The 21,454-nt window shown below is 47.7% G+C and overlaps 1 protein-coding gene across 3 annotated transcripts in view; it reads right to left on the bottom strand.

Annotated features, from left to right (window-relative positions):
* The window catches only part of LOC139241011 (signal transducer and activator of transcription 5B-like), a 144,208-nt gene that overhangs the window by 24,310 nt on the left and 98,444 nt on the right, over positions 1 to 21,454 (bottom strand). For all 3 annotated transcript variants that reach the window (XM_070869700.1, XM_070869699.1, XM_070869697.1), the window contains exons 6-10: positions 18,074 to 18,174; positions 8,595 to 8,743; positions 5,858 to 5,995; positions 1,803 to 1,979; positions 902 to 989 (exon numbers count right to left, since the gene is read on the bottom strand). In XM_070869700.1, the coding sequence (XP_070725801.1) occupies positions 902 to 989; positions 1,803 to 1,979; positions 5,858 to 5,995; positions 8,595 to 8,743; positions 18,074 to 18,174 (653 nt within the window). The remainder of the gene's footprint in view (positions 1 to 901; positions 990 to 1,802; positions 1,980 to 5,857; positions 5,996 to 8,594; positions 8,744 to 18,073; positions 18,175 to 21,454) is intronic.

Consider the following 21,454-nt stretch of genomic DNA (forward strand, 5'->3'; position numbering starts at 1 on the left):
AACAGAGCCATCAAAGGTCAGAGATGGTAACTGGTTAGACTTGTGAGGAAGAATTTCATTGCCCAGTGAAGGGTATGGAGGAGATCTAGGTGTGGTGATTGAGTCATTGTGCTGTGAGAGGACTGGCGGTTATAATACTTGCAGCTTATCATGTACAAACATGTCAAAGTGCTTCACAGAATGAATTATTTAGTGGCAGTCTGTTCTGTATACAACAAATGGAGCCTCCTGATCATCAACATTGAAGCTACCACGAATGACAATTTCAGCAGAGATAAAATTATAGTTGATATACAATTTTGCTTGCCAAAAAGTTGAAAAGTTAGAGTTATCAAGGTTAGGAGAGTGATAAGACAAGAGTTGAATTTAGTGAGATGAAAGATTTTTAAAAATTCATTCTTGTGGTCGTCGCTGGCAAGCCTGGCATTTATTGCCCATCCCTAGTCAGCCTGGTGGCGGTGGGCCTTCTTCTTGAACCAACTGAGTGGCTTGCTAGGCCACTTCAGAGGGCAGTTAAGAATCAACCACATTGCTATGGGACTGGAGTCACGTATGGGCCAGATAAGGCAAAGACGGCAATTTCCTTCCCTAAAGGACATCAAGTGAATCAGTTGGGGGTTTTTGACAATCCGACAGCTTCATTGGTCACTTTTACTGACACCAACTTTTTATTTGAACTGAATTTAAATTCTCAAACTGCCATGAGAACTCACGTTTTCTGGATTATTAGTCCAAGCCCCTGACTTACTAGTCCTCTAACATAACCATTACACTGGAGATAATTTTACCCACAGAAGAATGATTCAAGAGAGCCAAGGTGAGCAGCAGGTATGTCCAAATGAACATAAGCACATGAACCCCCTTTAGGACTGTAATAATTGCCTTTTGCTTTAACACCTACCATATTCCTGAAGCTGGCACTGGTGGTTTTTGTAGCATTACTAAACTCCAATAAGCTGGTATTGTTCATGATCTCTCCTGTGTTTTCACTGGAAGGAAGGATATGATATTTCAAAAAATGTGAAACTATATAATTTAAATTGTTTTAATAAAGCTTTAATAATGTGCACAAATTAAATCCAAATTTCATAATGAACACAAGAAGAAAATCCACGACCACACCAAGACTTCAATAGACCCCAAGGCAGAAAAGGAGTGCAGAATAATAGACCTCAATAAACCTTGACCCACATCAATGCTTCCTTGGCCAACCTCTTGAGAACCTACTTGGGTCAATCATGGGCTAATGGATATGCACTGTGATGCCATCCAATGTCAAATAGCCTGCCAGCATTCACTGTCTTGGCTCACACATGAATGAGGCAGTGAAAGGCCTGTTGGCACCAGTGGAACTGTACCCAGAAGGCAAGGAAAAAAACAATGTTGAAATTCACCCACACTTATTTTTCACATTTATTACGTATGTAACCTTAAGTCTGATGTACTGCACCAAATTGTGGAGACTTGGGAAATTGTGAGTATATTGAGATTTTGCTACAGTCCTTTAAACACAATATGGCAGATTGGCCTCTTTGCTATTATGCAATAAGATTTAACCTCCAGTTATATTTTCCTCCATGTTACACAGAAGCATCAGACCTTATACATTACTCAGAGAACAGCACACCCCTCATGTATTATATAGAGAATAGTAGACCCTTGTCTTCTTCTTCTTAGGCAGTCCCCCGGAGTCGAGGATGACTAGTAGACCCTGTATGTATTACACAGTGAACAACAGACCTACTATATATGCTATAAGGGGTAAAATTATTCCAGCTCTGCTATGTTGGATTTACTCTTACCTGTGTATGTTCCCATGCTGTTTCATAACTCTGGCCTGTTGCTCTGTAATGATTATGGCTTTCACAACAGGAGGCTTTGGGGAATTCAACTTCACCCCAAGCAGAAATCGAACAGTTGAAGAAAACTTACTCTGAGTCTTCAGTACCTGTGGAGGCTGCTTTTCCACGAGGAATGCACTGTAAAAACATGGAAACAGGTCAATATATCTGCTTACTATTGGCTATGATTTGTTTTTAAAGTTTAATAAGTGTTGAACCAAACAATATTTATCTCTTCTTCGCCTCTGCTGATCTCCCTGCGCCAAGGACCACCTGTGGCTCGAGGAGTTGTGTGACAGCGATGTGGCAGCAGGGTTGACTCTCTCCTCCTCTCTCTCTCTCTCTCTCTGTGGGGAGCCATCTAGCCTCTGCTTAGTGTGAAGCGGAACCAGGAACTGAGCAGAGTGGGGGAAGTGAAGCTGCAAGCCCTACGCCCCCATTGCATATTGTTGCCCCAGTATTCTACCTGGGAAAAACTTTTACTGATATTAGAATGATCTGAAAGTCAAGCTGCATCTGTGTTTATTTTATTATTCGAACCCCACTGAATGTTACTGATGCACGTGAGGTATGCAAACACACTGATGTGCACACAGGTTGCGATGCAGAAACGGTAGCATAGTGGTTATGTTACTGGCTTAATGAACCAGAGACAAGTGTTCAAATCCTACCACGGCAGCTGGGGAACTTAAATTCAATTAATTAAATAAATCTGGAATAAAAAGCTAATGTCAGTAATGGTGACTACGATTGTTGTAAAAACCCATCTGGTTCACAAAATGTCCTTTAGGAAATGAAATCTGCCTTCCTTACCTGGTCTGGTCTGGCCTATATGTGACTCCAGTCCAACAGCAATGTGGTTGACTCTTAACATCACATTCACCAGGGGTGGCGACACAGTGTTATACAGTCGGGAGGGAGTAGCCCTCAACACCGACTCCGGATCCCTGAAATCTCATGGCTTCAGGTAAAGCATGGGCAAGGGAACCTCCTGCTGATTACCATCCACCGCCCTCCCTTAGCTGATGAATCAATACTCCATGTTGAACACTACTTGGAAGAAGCACTGAGAGTAGCAAGGGCACAGAATGTAATCTGGGTGGGGGACTTCAATGTCCATCACCAAGAGTGGCTCGGTAGCACCACTACTGACCGAGCTGGCCGCGTCCTGAAGGAAATAGCTGTCAGACTGGGCCTGCAGCTGGTGGTGAGAGAACCAACACGAGGGGAAAAAACGACTTGCCCTCGTCCTCACCAATCTACCTGTCGCAGATGCATCTGTCCATGACAGTATTGGTAGCAGTAACCACCGCACAGTAATTGTGGAGACGAAGTCCCGTCTTCACACCGAGGACACCCTCCATCGTGTTGCGTGGCACTACCACCGTGCTAAATGGGATAGATTCAGAACAGATCTAGCAGCTCAAAACTGGGCATCCATGAGGTGCTGTGGGCCTTCAGCAACAGCAGAATTGTATTCCACCACAACCTGTACCCTCATGTCTACCGGCATATCCCTCACTCTACCATTACTATCAAACCAGGGGACCAACCCTGGTTCAATGAGGAGTGTAGAAGAGCATGCCAGGAACAGCATCAAGCATACCTAAAAATGAGGTGTCAATCTGGGGAAGCTGCAACTCAAGATTACATGCATGTTAAACAGTAGATTCAGCATGTTATAGACAGGATTAAACAATCCCACAATCAACAGATCAGATCAAAGTTCTGCCACATCCAGTCGTGAATGGTGGTGGACCATTAAACAGCTAATGGGAGGAGGAAGCTCCATGACTATCCCCATCCTCAATGATGGCGGAGCCCAGCACGAGTGCAAAAGACAAGGCTGAAGCATTTGCAACCATCTTCAACCAGAAGTGCCTATTAGATGATCCTCATCAGCCTCCTCCTGAGGTTCCCAACATCACAGAAGCCAGTCTTCAGCCAATTCGATTCACTCCACGTGATATCAAGAAACGGCTGAGCGCACTGATACAGTAAAGGCTATGGGCCCCGACAACATCCCGATTGTCGTGCTGAAGACTTGTGCTCCAGAACTAGCCGTGCCTCTAGCCAAGCTGTTCCAGTACAGCTACAACACTGGCATCTATCCGACAATGTGGAAAACCGCCCAGGTATGTCCTGTCCACAAAAAGCAAGACAAATCCAATCTGGCCAATTACCACACGATCAACCTACTCTCAATCATCAGCAAAGTGATGGATGGTGTCGTCGACAGTGCTATCAAGCGGCACTTACTCACCAATAACCTGCTCATGATGCCCAGTTTTCACCAAACATGGACCAAAGATCTGAATTCCAGAGGTGAGGTGAGAGTGACTGTCCTTGACATCAAGGCAGCATTTGATCGAGTGCAGCATCGAGGAGCCCTAGTAAAACTGAAATCAATGGTAATCAGGGGGAAAACTCTCCACTGGCTGGAGTCATACCTAGCAAAAAGGAAGATGGTTGTGGCTGCTGGAGGTCAATCATCTCAGCCCCAGGGCATCGCTGCAGGAGTCCCTCAGGGCAGTGTCCTAGGCCCAACCATCTTCAGCTACTTCATCAATGACCTTCCCTCCATCATAAGTTCAGAAGTGGGGATGTTCGCTGCACAGTGTTCAGTTCCATTCTCAACTCCTCAGATAATGAAGCAGTCCGTGCCCGCATGCAGCAAGACCTGGACAACATTCAGGCTTGGGCTGATGAGTGGCAAGTAACATTCACACCACACAAGTACCAGGCAATGACCATCTCCAACAAGCGAGAGTCTAACCACTGCCCCTTGACATTCAACAGCAATACCATTGCCAAATCCCCCACCATCAACATCCTGGGGATCACCATTGACCAGAAACTTAACTGGGCCAGCCACATAAATACTGTGGCTACAAGAGCAGGTCAGAGGCTGGGTATTCTGTGGCGAGTGTCTTACCTCCTGACTCCCCAAAGCCTTTCCATCATCTACAAGGCACAAGTCAGGAGTGTGATGGAACACTCTCCACTTGCCTGGATGAGTGCAGCTCCAACAACACACAAGAAGCTCGTCACCATCCAGGACAAAGCAGCCCGCTTGATCGGCCCCCCATCCACTACCTTCAACATTCACTCCCTCCACCACCGGCGCACCGTGGCTGCAGTGTGTACCATCTACAAGATGCACTGCAACAACTCGCCAAGGCTTCTTCGGCAGCACCTCCCAAACGTGTGACCTCTACCACCTAGAAGGACAAGGGCAGCAGGCGCATGGGAACACCACCACCTCCACGTTCCCCTCCGAGCTGAACACCACCCTGACTTGGAAATATATCGGCCGTTCCTTCATCGTCGCTGGGTCACAATCCTGGAACTCCCTCCCTAACAGCACTGTGGGAGCACCTTCACCACACGGACTGCAGCGGTTCAAGGCGGCGGCTTACCACCACCTTCTCAAGGGGCAATTAGGGATGGGCAATAAATGCCGGCCTTGCCAGCGACTCCCACATCCCAGGAATGAATTTTAAAAAAAGCAGTGACAACCTTCAGAACTCCCTATTCCATTATTACGTTGCGTCTTGGTGAACTGGACATTCAAACAACAACATGTATTTATATAGCACCTTTAACATAGTGAAATGTCCCAAGGCGCTTCACAGGAGTATTGAGATAAAAATGTGATACCGAGCCGCAGAAGTAGAAATTAGCGCATGATACAAAATTCTGCGGCACTCCTCCATTCACACATCCTGCTCTCAGTGGAAGTAACCTGTATGTTCCAAATGACTTGTGCTTTGCGCAAGATAAAATGGTGGCTGCTGTACATGCATGTCAGATTGTGACTGGAATGATGTAGGACAGTTTATTCAGCGGCAAATCCAGCTATTACTTCAGGTTGTACTACCTCTGAATTTGGACACATGCCGAATGCAGAAGATCAAATAGTTTGCGCTTGCAGCTCTAGCTTGATGTCAGTAGAAGTTAGTTTGGCCTGCAACCTCCATTTGGTGGTATAAGCGAGGTGGTAATAAAGGAGTTACCTTCTGACCAAGTTGTTGAGTAAGGAGGAGAGTTTCTCAGGCACTGCTGATATCTGGTCAATACCAATGTCTTCTTGTGTGCTAATCAGCCTGAGTTCTTGCTGAATCTGACAGTTCATTTCCGCAAGCTTATCACACCTGGAATAAGAGCAGACTTTGACATAGACGTTTAACCCTAAATAATAAATCACAAAAATGCACAAGAATTCTAGCAACTAAAATATTAGAATGTTATGACTATTGACTGAGATTTAAGTTGGAATTCAAAATGGATGCTAACATTGCAGCTTTCCCTAGAGGATACTCTTCTCCTGTCCTATTAGGGTCAACTGTGATGAACTGTCACATGATTGCAGCGCAAGCATTATCATCAAGCACCTTAAAAGAACATGACCGAGTGAAGGACAACTAGCATGATTGAAGGGTTAACTATCTTAAACAGGAATAAAATACTTTGAATGTTTCACCAACAGCCAAAGGAGCTGAATTAACCTCAGTAGACATATTGTCATTATTCCAGAGTGCTCCAGCAATTGGGTCATATCAGATCGACATGGTAACTCAGTCCCTCACACTCATCAATTCCTCCAACACAAATGTCCTGATGCTGAGCACCAACTATATCATTGGGGATACTCAACCCTCTTTAAATAAAGAAACACTGAGATATACAATTCAAGCCCACTCTTGGTGAGGTAGCTGATCTTAACCAGGGCAATGATCATGGCACTACAATTGGCTTCAGTGACCCTGGGCTAGAGAAAGAAAAAAATCAGCTAGGTTTCCCTAGAACGCCTGATGCCAACAGGTGATCCCTGCTGGAAAATGCATCTGTATAAATATCAGCAAGGACGATATTGTGTTTGGTTTGAATGCCTCCAATGAACAAATAATCATCTGACATCCACTCGGTTCATGGATGAAGAATGGCCACTTGGACGAGGCACCGGAGAGCCCAGTGCCAATGCCTACGGAACTGTATATCCAGCAGGTCAGCAGAAGAGACATTAAAATTGGGTGGAGGGAATGGAAATTGAAAAAAAAATCAAATCATAGTAATTGTAATCTTGTAAATTTTTATTTCTGAAATGAGTACTGAATATGACTAACAAAAGCTACTAAACCTAATTTAAAATTGTCCAAATCAGATATGTTTTTGAATCACTAAAATTGCACTTTACAAAATAGTCTTTTATTCATGACACACTCAGAAGATTCAGGGATAGAAAAGCGCCACTGTGGCTGAAACCAATGCATTATTTTTAAGAATCAATGCGATTTTTGTTTTCAAAAACTGGAAACTTATCAAGGTGTATTCAGGGTTGTTTTTTGATGGGGTGTGTGTGAAAGTCAATGCAAGTGTAGAAAATAAATCTATTTAAAATGTATCTGTATGAAAGCTCAGTCTCATTCAGATTCTGCTCCATTACATAAAAGTGGCATATTGCTGACCTTTTAAAAAGAAAAAAATGGTTGGATGCACTGATCCTCCATAAATGAAAAATTACAGAAGTCCAGAACTGTTTCTGTTGGTTCGGGATCTGTTGAAGTTAACTATAGGACCCGTGAAGTAAACTGAAATGCTGCCTGTTCCGTTCCCATAAACAAAGAGGAGCACTCTCTTTCTATAGCTCAGCAAGGAATTCCAGTGGTAGGCACAGGTACTATAGCAGCTGACCACCAAAACAATTCTGTGCCACCAGCTCCTGGATCAGTTTGTCGACATGATATACATATAAAGACTTAGTGCTTGCAAATTCACAAACACACAGTAACGGAGGTTGTATACAGGTAGATAGCACTAAAGCAGAGTCTCAATACATCAAAATGAAAGAGACCCACCAAATAAAGACTTTGATGCACAGAAATTTCGGTCCCGCTTACTTGGACTCTCCGACACCAGTATCGCACTCTATCAGGATGCCTGCATTTGGTGTAGATACAGGGCATGTAGTCCTACACCTGGCCTGACATCAATGTTGTCACTTTAGTGCTGGTTTCCTACTCTCCCCTCTCTGACTCTCGGTAAAGGGGAGAGCAGTAGATTGGCGAACTTCATGGTGACCAGGAATCAGAGGGGCAGGACCAGCAAACCACTGCTGGAGTCAGAATCGGAGGTTACATCATCATTGATGTTGGGCCAGGTTTGGGAATACAGGTCCTGCACTTTACCAGCAGCAAATGTGGGGAGCATGAAAGAAATGGGAGACTGGTGCAAGAGAGGTCAGAGAATGGGACTTGGTCACATTTACTTTCATATATTAAAGTAAAATTCTATGCAATTTAATGCTCAGGACCAGGACCACACCAATACTTCAATATAGCAAGATATTCAATACATAAAAACTCCACTGTGTCAGCAGGGTTGAGGTAGTTTCTTGGCAGGTGGCCCTTCTCTTTGGCCTGCAGACAATGGCAAATTTGAAATATTTACAGATAACTTATTTTTAATAAAATATAAAATGACCAACTACAGTCCCATCATTCAACAGAGAGTGATTAGGCAATATATGCATCAAATTTCTCTAATTTTTTTGTAATCCTGCAATACTGACATCACAAAAGAGACTAACCATTGTGATGGTCACTCAGCCAAAATTTCTACCATTAATTATGAACGAGTGGAATTTCCAGTGTTTGACTGTAATTCAGAGCATATTAATTCGAGGTTTTGCGCCTACGTGCCAATTTATTTGTAAAATACTGCACAGCAAATGGACTGAATCTGGTTCCTCACCATTCCTGAAGTGACCCCAGGTTGTCCTCAAAGTAGGCACCATTTCCTGACAGCTGTAGTCGTCGTTTCCAGTTCTGAATCATATTCAGCACAAGGCCCTGGACCTGTTCCAGAGATCTCACCGCTTCCAAGATGCTGTAATTTCTCTTCTGTTAAAAAGCCATTCAAAAAACCCAAAAGATTCATTGTTAGCCTTAAGGCACGTTTACCCTATTGATTGGGTCCCAAGGAGCAACACTCCCAACAACTTCTGTTCACCCAATGTATTTTGTGCTCGTCCTCCCCGTAGGCCCGTTGGAGCCAAACCATAGGACAGAGACCCATTTATCTGTTCATGCACAGATCATGCAGACATCATGCATGGCTGCAGATGACAATGGCCTCAATTTACTGTTTAGTGCCAGGCAAAATGTAAAGGTGAAAGGGAGCCACCATTCAATATGTCTAGATATGTTGACATATAGTTGAGTAGAGCTTTTATAATATATATAGTGCTTACACACACTAGACCACATGAAATTATTGGTGAATCACTAGGCAAAGCTAAAATAATAAAACAGAATAAGTCATGGGGTACGGTAATCGGGAGGCCTAGATTCAGTGGTGCTACAAATTAGTTTGAGGCTTCCTCCATTATTTGATTCTTCACCAAAACCGGTAATTTCCAGTTCTAATATGGTTTATCTTTATCCATACCACACCCCAACTGTAACTGAAATATTCATTCATGCATTCACCTCCAAGCTCAATTTCTCCAACCCCTCGTTGCCTGTATCCAAAGTTCTTCTCCCCACTACACACTCTAACTCAGCCAACCATTTGGTGCTGCATTCTACACCCTGGGCCAAGTCCCACTCATTTATTACCTTTGCCTCAAATCATATCTTTACATACAACATATTGATTTCAGAATCCTCATCCTTGTTTAAAGATCCCTCCACAGCCTCAACCCTTCCTAACTATGCACCCACCCTCAGTCCTTTTAACCCTAGCCCTCAGCTCCACCATAGCCCTACAGCCTGGAATTCTCCATCTCTCCACCGACAAAAGCATCAAAACCTATTTTTTTGACTGCCTTTGGCACCTTCCCTAGCTCTTCTCCAGAATGCTGCTCAGTGCTGTCTGTTTCACCACCCACCCCCACCCCACCACCACCATTTTGTGAAGTGCCTTAGGACGTTTCGCTATATAAAGCGCCATATAAGTGCAAGTTACTGGCTGCATTTGCTGATTCAGTACATTATTACCGTGCCACAATGACACCGGTTAGTTATTAAGAGTCGTTTTTTTTTAAATGTTCATGACAGGTTCAGCTCAATCAGCAAAAGTTTTTGGTTGGTTGCCTGTTGTCAAGGCAGTCACAGAACATACTACTGAGAAAACGGCATGTCTTCAATGAAGCTTTGGCCATATTTAACAGACGTCTAGTTTTGAAAAATATCGCAGCATGTCAAAGGATCCTCACTTTCAATGACTCAAGTCCTGTTTAATCAAATGAACTTTAGCCAGTAGACAAATAAATGTCAGAATATTTGCATTCCTTAAACTTCCAACAGTGACAGTAAGCCAATTCTCTTTTTCAAAGACACAATAATGTGTCAGTTTAAAATTGTTGTTCAACTTACACTTGTTGATTGGTGAGAGATTAGTTTATTTAAAGAAAATATTAATAATCTAAATAAACTTTTGCTGGTTCAGTCCATTTGCATAGTTGTGTCACAATGCAAAATAATATTATAACATAGAAATGTAAAGTTATCCACTTTGGTAGGAAAAACAGAAAAGTAGAGTATTTTTTTTTAAATGGAGAGAGATTGGGAAGTGTTGGTGTTCAGAGGGACCTGGGTGTCCTTGTATACCACTGAACGTTAACATGCAGATACAGCAAGTGATTAAGAAAGTAAATGGTATGTTGGCCTTTATTACAAGAGGATTTGATTATGAGTGAAGACGTCTTACTGCAATTATATAGGGCCCTGGTGAGACCACACCTGGAGTAGTGTGCACAGTTTGAGTCTCCTTACCTAAGGAAGGATATACTTGCCATAGAGGGAGTGCAATGAAGTTCACCAGACTGATTTCTGGGATGGGGGGATTGTCCTATGAGGAGAGATTGAGTAGACTAGGCCTATATTCTCTCGAGTAGAGAAGAATGAGAGGTGATCTCATTGAAACATACAAAATTCTAACAGGGCTTGACAGGGTAGATGTAGGATGTTTCCACTGGCTGAGGAGTCTAGAACCAGGGGTCACAGTCTCAGGATAAGGGGTCAGCAATTGAGGACTGAGATGAGGAGAAACTTCTTCACTCAGAGGGTGGTGAATCTTTGGAATTCTCTGCCCCAGAGGGCTGTGGAGGCTCAGTCTTTGAGTATATTCAAGACCGAGATCGATAGATTCTTGGATATTAAGGGAATCAAGGGATATGGGGATAGTGCAAGAAAGTGGAGTTGAGGTCGAAGATCAGCCATGATCTTATTGAATGGCAGAGCAGGCTCGAGGGGCCGAATGGCCGACTCCTGCTCCTAATTCTTATGTTCTTATGTAACACAAACAAGGAAATGCTTGGAACCACTCTGTACATCTATAGTGCCAGAACAGGAGGTGCTTAATCCAATGGCAACTTGCAAAACCCATGAAAGTCTGGGTCTGTAATCCAGTCAAAGCTAGAGAGATTGTTTCCTTCATTTTGGGAGTGCCAATGACAGTGGGGGAACTGTATGTCTGGAATTGAGGGCACTCTGGGTAAAAGTCTCTTTAGATTAGGTGATGCTGTTGTTATGAAGCAGTATTGATTGATTGGGGAGCATATATGGGAAAGCAGCAGTGATCAGGAACTTATAGTGCAGTAGCATCTAATCCGAGTGTATTTCATGCTGATACTAGATGCAAACATGTTCCACTTCTACACACTACCATCCTTCGTCTGAGGGCAAAATGTTTGTCCCTTTTTTGTGCAACATATGTAAGAATTGATTTGGCTAACTATTCAGTGATGGATCTGACAAGGTAGAATTAGAGGAATATACTGAACTGAAGGATAGTGGTTAGGTGTCCTATTACAGGAAACACGGAGTTAACATGCGGATACAGCAAGCAATTAGGAAGGCAAATGGCATATTGGCCTTTATTGCAAGAGGGTTGGAGTATAAGAGTAAGGAAGTCTTGCTACAATTGTACAGGGCTTTGGTAAAACCACACCTGGAGTACTGTGCACAGTTTTGGTCTCCTTATCGACTTACCTTAGAGGCAGTGCAACAAAGGTTCATCAGGTTAATCCCTGGGATGAGAGGCTTGTCCTATGAGGAGAGATTGAGCCTAAACTCTCTGGAGTTTAGAAGAATGAGAGGTGATCTCATTAAAATGTGTAAGATTATGAGGGGGATTGACAGCGTAGATGCTGTGAGGTTGTTTCCCCCGGGCTGGGGAATCTAGAATTAGAGGGGATAGTCTCAGAATAAGGGGTCGGCCATTTAACAACATCAACTTGTATTTATTTAGCGCCTTTATAGCAGTAAAACATCCCAAGGCGCTTCACAGGAGTATTACAAGACAAAAAATTTGACACCGAGCCACATAAGGAGACATTAGGGCAGATGACCAAAAGCTTGGTCAAAGAGGTAGGTTTTAAGAAGCGTTTTAAAGGACGAAAGAGAGGTAGAGGGGCGGAGAGGTTTAGGGAGGGAGTTCCAGAGCTTGGGGCCCAGGCAACAGAAGGCACGGCCACCAATGGTGGAGCGATTATAATCAGGGATGGTCAAGGGGGCAGAATTAGAGGAGTGCAGACATCTCGGGGGGGGGCGAATAGAAACATAGAAAATAGGTGCAGGAGCAGGCCATTCGGCCCTTCGAGCCTGCATCACCATTCAATATGATCATGGCTGATCATTCACCTCAGTACCCCTTTCCTGCTTTCTCTCCATACCCCTTGATCCCTTTAGCCGTAAGGGCCATATCTAACTCCCTTTTGAATATGTCCAACGAACTGGCCTCAACAACTCTCTGTGGCAGAGAATTCCACAGGCTCACCACTGTCTGGGTGAAAAAGTTTCTCCTCATCTCAGTCCTATTTGGTTTACCCCTTATCTTTAGCCTGTGTCTCCTGGTTCTGGACTTCCCCAACATCGGGAACATTCTACCTGTCCAGTCCTGTCAGAATTTTATAAGTTTCTATGAAATTCCCTCTCATTCTTCGAAATTCCAGTGAGTATAAGCCTAGCCGATCCAGTCTTTCCTCATATCAGTCCTGCCATCCCGGGAATCAGTCTGGTGAACCTTCGCTGCACTCCCTCAATAGCAAGCACGTCCTTCCTCAGTTTAGGAGACCAAAACTGAACACAATATTCAAGGTGTGGCCTCACCAAGGCCCTGTACAACTGCAGCAAGACCTCCCTGCTCCTATACTCAAATCCTCTCGCTATGAAGGCCAACATGCCATTTGCCTTCTTTACTGCCTGAAGTACCTGCATGCCTACCTTCAATGACTGATGTACCATGATACCCAGGTCTCGTTGCACCTCCCCTTTTACTAATCTGTCACCATTCAGATAATATTCTGCCTTCCTGTTTTTGCCACCAAAGTGAATAATCTCACATTTATCCACATTATACTGCATCTGCTATGCATTTGCCCATTCACCTAACCTGTCCAAGTCCCTCTGCATCCTTCTCGCAGCTCGCACTGCCACCCAGCTTAGTGTCATCTGCAAACTTGGAGATATTACCTTCAATTCCTTTGTCTAAATCATTAATGTATATTGTAAATAGCTGGGGTCCCAGCACTGAACCCTGCGGCACCCCACTAGTCACTGCCTGCCATTCTGAAAAGGACCCGTTTATCCCGACTCTCTGCTTCCTGTCTGTCAACCAGTTCTCTATCCACACCAGTACATTACCCCCAATACCATGTGCTTTAATTTTGCACACCAATCTCTTGTGTGGGACCTTGTCAAAAGCCTTTTGAAAGTCCAAATACACCACATCCACTGGTTCTCCCTTATCCACTCTACTAGTTACATCCTCAAAAAACTCTAGATTTGTCAAGCATGATTGGGACTGTAGGAGATTAGAGAGATAGGGAGAGGCGAGGCCGTGGAGGGATTTGAAAACAAGGATGAGAATTTTGAAATCGAGGCGTTACTTAACCGGGAGCCAATGGAGGTCAGCAAGCACAGGTGGTGATGGGTGAACAGGACTTGTTGCGAGTTAGGACATGGGTAGCCGAGTTTTGGATGACTTCAAGTTTACGTAGGGTAGAATGTGGGAGGCCAGCCAGGAGTGTGTTGGAATAGTCAAGTCTGGAGGTAACAAAGGCATGGCTGAGGGTTTCAGCAGGGGATGAGCTGAGGCAAGGGCGGAGATGGGCGATGTTACGGAGGTGGAAACAGGCGGTTTTAGTCATGCTGCAGATGCGTGGTCAGAAGCTCATTTCAGGGTCAGATATGACATCAAGTTTGCGAACAGACTGGTTCAGCCTCAGACAGAAGTTGGGGAGAGGGATGGAGTCAGTGGCTAGAGAACGGAGTTTGTGGTGGGGACCGACAACAATGGTTTCGGTCTTCCCAATATATAATTGGAGAACATTTCTGCTCATCCAGAACTGGATGTCGGATAAGCAGTCTGACAATTTAAAGACTGTAGAGGGGTCGAGAGAGGTGGTAGTAAGGTAGAGTTGGGTGCTGTCAGCGCACATGACTGAGATGAGGAGAAATTTCTTCACTCAGAGGGTTGGGAATCTTTGGAATTCTCTACCCCAAAGGGCTGTGGAGGCTCAGTCATTATATTCAAGACTGAGATAAATAGATTTATCTCACAATATGCTTACAATGCACTGTAAAGAATTATATGCTTGCTATTCTTTGGATTTTGGAGTTGAATGCCTGATGGCTCAATGAGTAAATGTGGCACTAAGCTATACAAACCAGAAGGGCCCCAGCTTCAATCCTCACTCCATGAGGAGTTAGCTGATCCCAACTGGGATGGCAGCAGGAGTACGACAATTTAGGTCAGGGACCCTAGTGTTCATTGTATTCAGGTGGTGGGTGTTAATTGGGGAGTCTCGTGTTCATATATATGTGAGCAGGCTCGGGAAGAGCTTATCTTGGGGGTGCACGGTATGCATAGTGTGTCTCTGTAAATAAAGACTTGTAAGTGATTGACGTTTAGGCTCTAGTATTCTATCATTCACCAACGTTCACACCTAGGACTAGGAAAAAGGAAGGAGAAATCAGCCAGGGTCTTGGTTCTGATCACTATGTAGTGACCCCTGTTGGAAAATGGAGGTGTGGGTATTACGCCAGAGTCAGGCTCAGCTGTGATGCATCACACAGTCAAATAGCTTGTCCAGGCTGACACCTGAAGAATGTGTGCTTGGGTGAGGTACTGGAGGACGGAGGATGTCCGTGGAGTCCTTTCCCAGGAAGGAGAGGCACTTTCAGGAGAGGTGGGGAAAATAAAAATAAAAACATTTAAAAAGAATTAAAATGAGTTTGTTCTTGGGCAGTGCGTTATAAAGGAGATTTTCCCTGTGAAGGGGGAGGGGGGAGATAAAAGAACATATACCTTTTATGAACAATTGCTACATTGTGAAGGATTGTGCTTTAAAAAAAATTAACTATCTAATCCAAAAAAAATTAAGCAGGCAAGTGTGCGATTGTTATCTCAGAAATAGGAGGTGGGTGGGGTGGATTGACCCATCCACCCCCACGGAGGTGTGTGGGATTGCTGACCCATCCACCTCCATGGCACGAACCTGGTATTGCAGTACTTCCAGGAACGGTGCAGTGGCTCTCGGCCTTTTGGCTAAGAGCATTGGCGCAGAGTGATCCTTGATGTGTGCAAGGTGACCTCTGGCGTTTGTGATTTGACAAAGAATTGGAAAGATTGGCTACGAATAAAATTTTTTAAAAAAACACCATGCTGCGAAGGGGTGGCCTCATCCCAAGACATTCCATTCATCAAACTATCCAAAACCAGATTGGCAGCAGCCAGAGGATTATAACCAATTTCCCAGATGCAAAACTTTCTTTGCTTATATGAAAATATATGATGCATTAATGTTGCAGCCTTTCATTTGCGCCAGTGGACTAGGCATCAAACATTCTTGTAAAACGCAACGCAGTCTGCAAAATGTTAACTGGTATGGAGGAAAAGGCACCCGCCACCATACCCTGCACTTGAATCTTTTCCCTGCAGTCACCCAATAGAATTACTGCCGGCGCAAACCTTCCTGGCAAATACTCTTGCCGTGCGTCATGAATTCACCGAGTAGCATTCAAAATCATTTCTTCCATTCAACACGCAACTTCTCTTGCTAAACTACTGCTGTTGATGACGTCAACCTCTTGACTAAGCCCTGTAAGCTTCTCAATTTATTGGCAAGAACATAAAATAACGAGAGAGAACCGTTCATACTTCCAACCCTCCTCCGATGCCAGGTATTATTCCCAGGCAAAACGAAGCAGCCAGCTGCCAATACTACTATAAAACTGGAGGTGTGCCAGGTTAGCCTGAAAGCAATTAGCCTTGTGATTTTCCCTCTCAGGACAAAGCTTTCACCAGCTCAGGCTCAGAAACAGTTTTGGCTGCTTATCAACAGCACAAATAGAAGTTGGCATGGAGCAAAAGAAAACATGTGCAATTATATAGCGCTTTATGTCTCCGAAACGTCTCAAGGTGCTTCACATACAATGTATTGCTTTAAAGTGCGGTGACTGTTGTGTAGGCAAATGCAGCAGCCATTTTGCGCACAGCAAGATCCCAAAAACCAGCAATGAGATGCATGAGCAGTTAATCTATTTTTTGGTGGTGCTGCTTGTGGGAGGAATGTTGACCCAGGACACCAGGAGAACTCCCTGCTCTTTTTCCAAATAGTGCCATGAAATTTTTAACACCCACCTGACCAAACAGACAGAGCCTCGGTTCAAAGTCTCATTGAAAAACAACTAGCAGCGCTCCCTCAGCACTGCACTGGGGTGCCAAGATTATGAACTCAAGTCCCAGAGTGGGGCCTGAACCCAGAAACTTCTGACTCAGAGAAGAGAGTGCTACTAACTGAGCCACGGCTGACACATTGTGCAGAAATGAGTTTTCAGATTGTTCCTCCCTTTGAAATTCAGTTTCTGAACATTCTTTCTTCAATAGAGAACAGTTATATAATCATTTGTAAGCAAGCCCAAAACTCCTTTGGACCTCAGCAGGCAAGCAATTTAGTGCCACATTTTTGCCAAATGTCCCTGAATACAAGGCATTGCACATTCATGTTGTATCAGCTTCAATCCAATAACTGGAGCCCAACATTAGGTGAATGACCTTGGTCAACCTAGGTATCGCCATGAGTCTGGCTACATATACAGACTGCTGAGTTTCAGTCAAGATCAGAGGCTCAAGTAAGTATAACAATGCAGATGTGGGAGTAGCAAAGTTATTTAATGCCACTTCATTCCCACTGTAATGCTGTTGACTTAACAGGAGCATTTCCATAAAAGCATGAAGAGTGTTATACACACACACACAGACACACGTATCAGTCTGAAATATGATAATTCTAGATGGTCTCTAAGGACACATTTTGCAAATTCTAAGACTGACATATGACTGCTTATGAGAGTATCTCAGAACACAAGACATTTAAGCAGTTGGTGATGAATAAGCCTAGTATGTAGCATTGGACTGGGAAATCTAGAACATGAAGGTGTGTAGCTTAATACAGGCGGCCGTGCAAAAAAAAGAGAGAGCGCGTAAACATGGTCTCTTTGGGGTCAAGTTGGCTCCAAAATAACACACCAGGCGATGGAAACCAATTCAACCCTGCGTGACAGACTTAGTATAGTATTGCGATACTCAAGCCATGTAGGTCCACAATACTCTGGCGGGCGGTGGGGGGGGGGGAGGTTTGATAAACAACCAGCTAGCCTGGATCATTAATGGTACCTGAAAGGTACCCGTGACTTGGGGTGTGCTCTCCCAATTGGGATCCAGATAAACCTGCAAGCCAATTGCCTAACAGATGGTCCTAGCTAGAAAAACAGGAGGAGACTTGCCAGTGCTCCATGCTGGTAAGCTGCCTGGAGTTAACTGGTTAAATGCCAGTACCCATAAGCCTTGGCTCTTGTCACCCGACAGTTAAACTCTCTGGACTTGGGTCAGTGATATGTGTCCCTAGGAGGAGCAAGTGTGCATTATCAGGCAAATGGAAACTCGACTTGCATGGATTTCAGTAGCTTGGGTTGGAGACTCAAACACACTGATGGGTTTCCATGCAATGTTAAGATACCCAGCTGACCAAAAAGAAATCTTCATGATTTGGTGGGAAGTAGGGGTATGGAGCAACCACGAAAGGGCTCAACTACCTTGATGAATGACAATGGAAGCAATTCTTGGAGAGGCATCAAATCTGTTCACACTTTTATGAAGTTATTCCACAAACATTTCCTTAGCTTGGCCAACTGCTTTTTACTCACAAACAGAAGTAAGCTCACCCTTCTATGATCATCGCATGTACTCTTCTGCTGCTTTATGTGCTCCTCACGCTTGGTGAATTCTGCTTGTGGGCTAGGTGCTTGCTGCGGATGTTGCGCAGCTAAAATAAAAACGATTGCACCATGAAACTCAGATCTAGGAAGACTTCATTAAGTACGCAAACAATTTTCTCTTTTGTTCGTTCACCTAACCTGACTTCCTGAGAGAGAGCGCGAGGCAGCGAGAGAGAGCGCGCGCGCGCGCGCGAGCGAGAGAGAGAGAGACAGAGGGGCAGAGGCAGAGAGAGAGAGAGAGAGAGAGGGGGAGGCAGAGAGAGAGAGAGAGAGTGGGGGGGAGGCAGAGAAAGAGAGAGTGGGAGGGGGGGGAAGAGAAAGAGGGGGAGGGGGAAGAGAAAGAGGGGGAGGGGGGGAGAGAGAGAGGGGGAGGGGGGGAGAGAGAGAGGGGGAGGGAGGGAGAGAGGGGGAGGGGGAAGAGAGGGGGAGGGGGGAGGGGGAAGAGAGAGAGGGGGAGGGGGAGAGAGAGAGGGGGAGGGGGGAGAGAGAGAGGGGGGAGGGGGAGAGAGAGGGGGAGGGGGGAGAGAGAGAGGGGGAGGGGGAGAGAGAGGGGGGGAGGGGGAGAGAGAGGGGGGAGGGGGAGAGAGAGGGGGGAGGGGGAGAGAGAGGGGGGAGGGGGAGAGAGAGGGGGGAGGGGGAGAGAGAGGGGGGAGGGGGAGAGAGAGGGGGGGAGGGGGAGAGAGAGGGAGGGGGAGAGAGAGGGGGGAGGGGGAGAGAGAGTGGGGAGGGGGGAGAGAGAGTGGGGAGGGGGAGAGAGAGGGGGGAGGGGGGAGAGAGAGGGGGGAGGGGGAGAGAGAGGGGGGAGGGGGAGAGAGAGGGGGAGGGGGGAGAGAGAGGGGGGAAGAGAGAGGGGGGAAGAGAGAGGGGGGAAGAGAGAGGGGGGAAGAGAGAGGGGGGAAGAGAGAGGGGGGAAGAGAGAGGGGGGAAGAGAGAGGGGGGAAGAGAGAGGGGGGAAGAGAGAGGGGGGAAGAGAGAGGGGGGAAGAGAGAGGGGGGAAGAGAGAGGGGGGAAGAGAGAGGGGGGAAGAGAGAGGGGGGAAGAGAGAGGGGGGAAGAGAGAGGGGGGAAGAGAGAGGGGGGAAGAGAGAGGGGGGAAGAGAGAGGGGGGAAGAGAGAGGGGGGAAGAGAGAGGGGGGAAGAGAGAGGGGGAAGAGAGAGGGGGGAGTGGGCAGAGAGAGGGGGGAGTGGGCAGAGAGAGGGGGGAGTGGGCAGAGAGAGGGGGGAGTGGGCAGAGAGAGGGGGGAGTGGGCAGAGAGAGGGGGGAGTGGGCAGAGAGAGGGGGGAGGGGGCAGAGAGAGGGGGGAGGGGGCAGAGAGAGGGGGAGGGGGGAGAGAGAGGGGGGAGGGGGGAGAGAGAGGGGGTGAGGGGAGAGAGAGGGGGGAGGGGAGAGAGAGGGGAGGCAGAGAGAGAGGGGAGGCAGAGAGAGAGGGGAGGCAGAGAGTGAGGGGAGGCAGAGAGTGAGGGGAGGCAGAGAGTGAGGGGAGACAGAGAGTGAGGGGAGACAGAGAGTGAGGGGAGGCAGAGAGTGAGGGGAGGCAGAGAGAGAGGGGAGGCAGAGAGAGAGGGGAGGCAGAGAGAGAGGGGGGGAGGGGGAGGGGGGAGGGGAGAGAGAGGGGGGAGGGGGGAAAGAGAGGGGAAGGGGGAGAGGGGGGGAAGGGGGAGAGAGAGGGGGGTGAGGGGGGAGAGAGAGGGGGTGAGGGGTGAGAGAGAGGGGGTGAGGGGTGAGAGAGAGGGGGGGGGGGGAAGAGGGAGAGAGAGGGGGGAGAGAGAGAGGGGGGAGAGAGAGAGGGGGGGAGAGAGGGGAGGCAGAGAGAGAGGGGAGGCAGAGAGAGAGGGGAGGCAGAGAGAGAGGGGAGGCAGAGAGAGAGGGGAGGCAGAGAGAGAGGGGAGGCAGAGAGAGAGGGGAGGCAGAGAGAGAGGGGAGGCAGAGAGAGAGGGGAGGCAGAGAGAGAGGGGAGGCAGAGAGAGAGGGGAGGCAGAGAGAGAGGGGAGGCAGAGAGAGAGGGGAGGCAGAGAGAGAGGGAGGCAGAGAGAGAGAGGGGAGGCAGAGAGAGAGAGGGGAGGCAGAGAGAGAGAGGGGAGGCAGAGAGAGAGAGGGGAGGCAGAGAGAGAGAGGGGAGGCAGAGAGTGAGGGGAGGCAGAGAGTGAGGGGAGGCAGAGAGTGAGGGGAGGCAGAGAGTGAGGGGAGGCAGAGAGTGAGGGGAGGCAGAGAGTGAGGGGAGGCAGAGAGTGAGGGGAGGCAGAGAGTGAGGGGAGGCAGAGAGTGAGGGGAGGCAGAGAGTGAGGGGAGGCAGAGAGTGAGGGGAGGCAGAGAGTGAGGGGAGGCAGAGAGTGAGGGGAGGCAGAGAGTGAGGGGAGGCAGAGAGTGAGGGGAGGCAGAGAGTGAGGGGAGGCAGAGAGTGAGGGGAGGCAGAGAGTGAGGGGAGGCAGAGAGTGAGGGGAGGCAGAGAGTGAGGGGAGGCAGAGAGTGAGGGGAGGCAGAGAGTGAGGGGAGGCAGAGAGTGAGGGGAGGCAGAGAGTGAGGGGAGGCAGAGAGTGAGGGGAGGCAGAGAGTGAGGGGAGGCAGAGAGTGAGGGGAGGCAGAGAGTGAGGGGAGGCAGAGAGTGAGGGGAGGCAGAGAGTGAGGGGAGGCAGAGAGTGAGGGGAGGCAGAGAGTGAGGGGAGGCAGAGAGTGAGGGGAGGCAGAGAGTGAGGGGAGGCAGAGAGTGAGGGGAGGCAGAGAGTGAGGGGAGGCAGAGAGTGAGGGGAGGCAGAGAGAGAGGGGAGGCAGAGAGAGAGGGGAGGCAGAGAGAGAGGGGGGAGAAAGGGGGGTGGGGGTGGGAAGAGAGGGGGAGGGGAGAGAGGGGGAGGTGGAGAGAGGGGGGTGGGGGGGGAAGAGAGGGGGAGGGGGGAGAGGGGAGAGAGGGGGGAGAGGGGGGGGGGGAGAGGGGGGAGGGGGGAGAGAGGGGGAGGGGGGGGAGAGAGGGAGAGGGGGAGGGGGGAGAGAGTGAGGGGGGAGAGAGTGGGGGGAGGGGGAGAGAGAGGGGGGAGGGGGGAGAGAGAGGGGAGAGAAAGGGGGGAGGGGGGAGAAAGGGGGGAGGGGGAGAGAAAGGGGGGAGGGGGTAGAGAGAGGGGGGAGAGAGAGGGAGAGGGGGGAAGAGAGGGGGGAGGGGGGAGAGAGGGGGGGGAGGGGGGGGGAGGGGGAGAGAGAGGGGGAGGGGGGAGAGAGAGGGGGAGGGGGGAGAGAGAGGGGGAGGGGGGAGAGAGAGGGGGAGGGGGGAGAGAGAGGGGAGAGAGAGGGGGAGGGGGGAGAGAAAGGGGGGAGGGGGAGAGAAAGGGGGGAGGGGGG

Source organism: Pristiophorus japonicus, chromosome X, assembly GCF_044704955.1.
Source record: "Pristiophorus japonicus isolate sPriJap1 chromosome X, sPriJap1.hap1, whole genome shotgun sequence".
NCBI lineage: Eukaryota > Metazoa > Chordata > Chondrichthyes > Pristiophoridae > Pristiophorus > Pristiophorus japonicus.